The following is a 3,140-nucleotide window of genomic DNA, read 5'->3' as shown; positions in this document are numbered from 1 at the left end:
CCCCCCCCCCCCCCCCCCCCCCCCGCGGGCAACAATTCCTCATCCTTTTGTCCTCTGTCCTCCTATTAACTCTTCACCAATAAATATTTTTGACGCGATTCACCAAGAAATCAATCACCTTTAGCTCGTCCTTGTTCTTGTCGTCGCTTTCTTCTTCTTCTTCTTCTTCGCCGTTACCGGCGTATAAAAGCAACAGTCCTCGGCCTAATCACACAACAGCTGGCCACAAGCAGTAGCCCCCTATCCACGCTCCGAGAGTACCCGGCTGTGGCTGTCTGTCTGCCGCCTCGTCGTCGTCGTCCATGGGCCTCTTCAGCTCGCCGGCGAAGGTCTACAAGCCGGCCGCCGACGTCGACCTCGGCCCCGGCAGCGACGAGTTCTACATCAGCCCCAATGTCAAAGGTCCGCTACCTTGCTGCCGGTCACCAATTTTGTGCGGAATTTGGTGTTCTCAATTCAGTTCTTGGAGTAGAAGAGAATTCTGCTGGTCCGAATTCAGTTCTTGGAGTGCACGAGAGTTCTGCTGGTCCTTTTTTTTTTAGAATTTTTATTTCCTTATCTTGGCGTTCGATGTTCAGCTCCTCGGGTCGCCGGGCTCCTGGTGAAGATCTTCGTGTGGATCCTGGAGATGCCGATCGTCGGACAGATTGTGCTCTACATCCTGAAGAAAGACAACCTCATCAACAAGGTGCAGTTCATGCAGCAGAGCCCCAACTCCCCTGAAACTTTCATCTCTCTCTATAAAAATATGAATCTTTCTATTTTTTTTCCTATAAAAAATCAAAATCCGTTCTGACAATGTTTCAGTCAAACACATAGCAGTCGCCATGTAAAAGGTTCGTGAAACTGATGAAGTTTGACCAAAACGCTGTGAGTTGAACACAGCAGCCATCACAACAGGAAACGGCACCCTGATTCCTGTGGTGTTCCGTTTCGAACTTCCCTTGGCTGCCTGCACTTTTGTTAGACCATCGGTCAGAGCAAGAGAGTGTTAATTTTCAGGGTTCACATTCCAGTGTCTCTGACCGCCGAATCCACTGTGTGGCAGCTGGTCTCTGACGCCGACATCCCGGAGCCGCCGCTGTTCACTGCAACCCACAGCTGGGAAGGTTCTGTTCTGACTGATCGCTACGCTTCGTATTGTTCTGTTCTGTCTGCCAAACTCTGAACTTCTGAACCGACCAAACACACTGTTGTTCTTGTTCCCTCCTGGTCGGTGCATGCAGACATCCCAGAGCAGAACGTGAGGCTGATCAAGCCCGACCTGTCGGCGGCGGAGCGGGTCCAGGAGGCCGCCGGCTGCCTCCCCGCGCGGCTGGAAGCCACGCTCGCCGCCGGCGCGGCGTCGTCGGGGCTGAAGCGGTGGACGATCCGGGACTTCGCCGACGCGTACAGCTCAGGGGAGACGACGCCCGTGCAGGTGGCGACGAGGTTCCTGGCGGCGGTGAAGGAGAGCTCGGGGCCTGACCTGAACATGGCCTTCTTCATCAGCTGCGACCCCGAGGACGTGATGAGGCAGGCGGAGGAGTCCACTCGCAGATACCAGAGAGGTAATGAAGAGTTTCTTTTTTTCTTCTTTAGTTTGGGAGGAGGAGGGAATTGCCATTTCTGCTGCTCTCAGCCAACAAACTCCTTGAGCTCCTTCTTCGGTGGATCTGGAGGTTGATGACGACCCCTCAGCCTTATTGACGCATAGCTAGCCCACCAAGCTCTAGTTTGTCTGTAGCCTTCATTTTTAGTAGCTTTAGTAGCCTGCAGGCGTAATGAGAAGGTGTCCAAGAAAGAAAGAGAGCTCCTGAGTCCTGAGTCCTCGGCATGGGCATCAGGGCATGTGACAGAGAGTCCTGAGTAGTTACATGTTGCTGTCGAGACAAGAGTGAGCGCCGGTCACAGGAGTGGCAGAGGTCAGTTTGGCGTTTGTCATAATGTCATGTACTCATGTTTGGGCGAAGTGTTTTTTTTTGAAAAAAAAAGAAGAAACAAAATTGCAGAGTGAGTGAGTGAACACCTTCTCTTTTTTTTTGCGAATAATGAGTGAGCGAGCACTGAATTGGTAGGAGAGGTATAAACATTCTGGCAAGACAGATGGTTGCCGTCGTTGGTGTCTGACATCGACACTGACATACGTAGCAGGAAGCCCCACCCGTATCGGCGGTTCTCATTCATTGCGCCGCCGCCGCCGCCCGCTGGCCAGCCGAGCCGGCCGGTGAGATGCGAACCGCCTGTTGCTAGTACCAGTAGGCGTGGCACAGCTACGTCGATTGCAACAGAGTTGTAGGTGATCCAGTGCAGGCCGCCAGGACTTGTTGTCCGGGCTCTTGCAGAGTTTCGGTGGCTGATGAACTGAAATCCCAATGGCTTCTGCTTTGTAAACCTGGATTGGATTGTGTGGTGCATGCAGGTGCGGCGCTGTCAGCGCTGGACGGCGTTCTGGTTGCGGTGAAGGACGAGATGGACTGCGTGCCGTACCCGACGACGGGCGGGACGCGGTGGCTGGCCGCGGCGCGGCGGTGCGAGGCGGACGCCGCCTGCGTGGCGCAGCTGCGGGCCTGCGGCGCCGTCCTCGCCGGCAAGGCCAACATGCACGAGCTCGGCGCCGGAACCAGCGGCATCAACCCGCAGCACGGGTACGAGTCGTTACGTTACGTCCTGTATACTCATGCTGTCAGGCACCTGCCCGCTTATACGTACGTATGCATACGCATACACCTAGCGACCTACCTGCAACGCGGAGTCACCACTGCTGCTCATTATTCGCTAGCCGCCGCCGCGGTCAGTCATCAGTGACGAGATCGCTGCGTCATGTGGTCACCGGTGACGTACGTGGCACAGCCTAGCTTGACCTGAAGCAACGGAGTGACGCTCATCTCATCGCTCCATAATGTATAGCCGTGCGTGTGCGTCTCCTGCGATACTGTTGCGCCAACAATACCTACAGCATCAAATTAGCATTACTAGGATTCTGTTTTCTTTTTCTTCTTTTGACTGGCCATTAACTGAAACTGTACTGCGACCGGGACCGGACCAATGACACCGTGACTCAGGTGCCGGTTGGTTACTTTTCCTTATTCTTTCACCCGTCACGTCGAATATTTGTTACTAAGCTTGCTTGCCTGCCCACTGGAGAAATCGTTTGCTGT

At 54.3% G+C, this 3,140-nt stretch overlaps 1 protein-coding gene across 1 annotated transcript in view; it reads left to right on the top strand.

The window, feature by feature from the left end:
* LOC101786921 overlaps positions 1–3,140 on the top strand; it is a 17,673-nt gene that overhangs the window by 11,493 nt on the left and 3,040 nt on the right. Inside the window, exons 11-15 of the mRNA XM_022828569.1 lie at positions 237–402; positions 579–688; positions 1,049–1,109; positions 1,227–1,550; positions 2,402–2,627. Of these exons, the coding sequence (XP_022684304.1) occupies positions 237–402; positions 579–688; positions 1,049–1,109; positions 1,227–1,550; positions 2,402–2,627 (887 nt within the window). The remainder of the gene's footprint in view (positions 1–236; positions 403–578; positions 689–1,048; positions 1,110–1,226; positions 1,551–2,401; positions 2,628–3,140) is intronic.

This window comes from Setaria italica, chromosome VII (genome assembly GCF_000263155.2).
Source record: "Setaria italica strain Yugu1 chromosome VII, Setaria_italica_v2.0, whole genome shotgun sequence".
Taxonomy (NCBI): Eukaryota; Viridiplantae; Streptophyta; class Magnoliopsida; order Poales; family Poaceae; genus Setaria; species Setaria italica.
The sequence above is the reverse complement of the archived record's forward strand: the minus strand, read 5'-3'. Positions and strand labels throughout refer to the sequence as shown.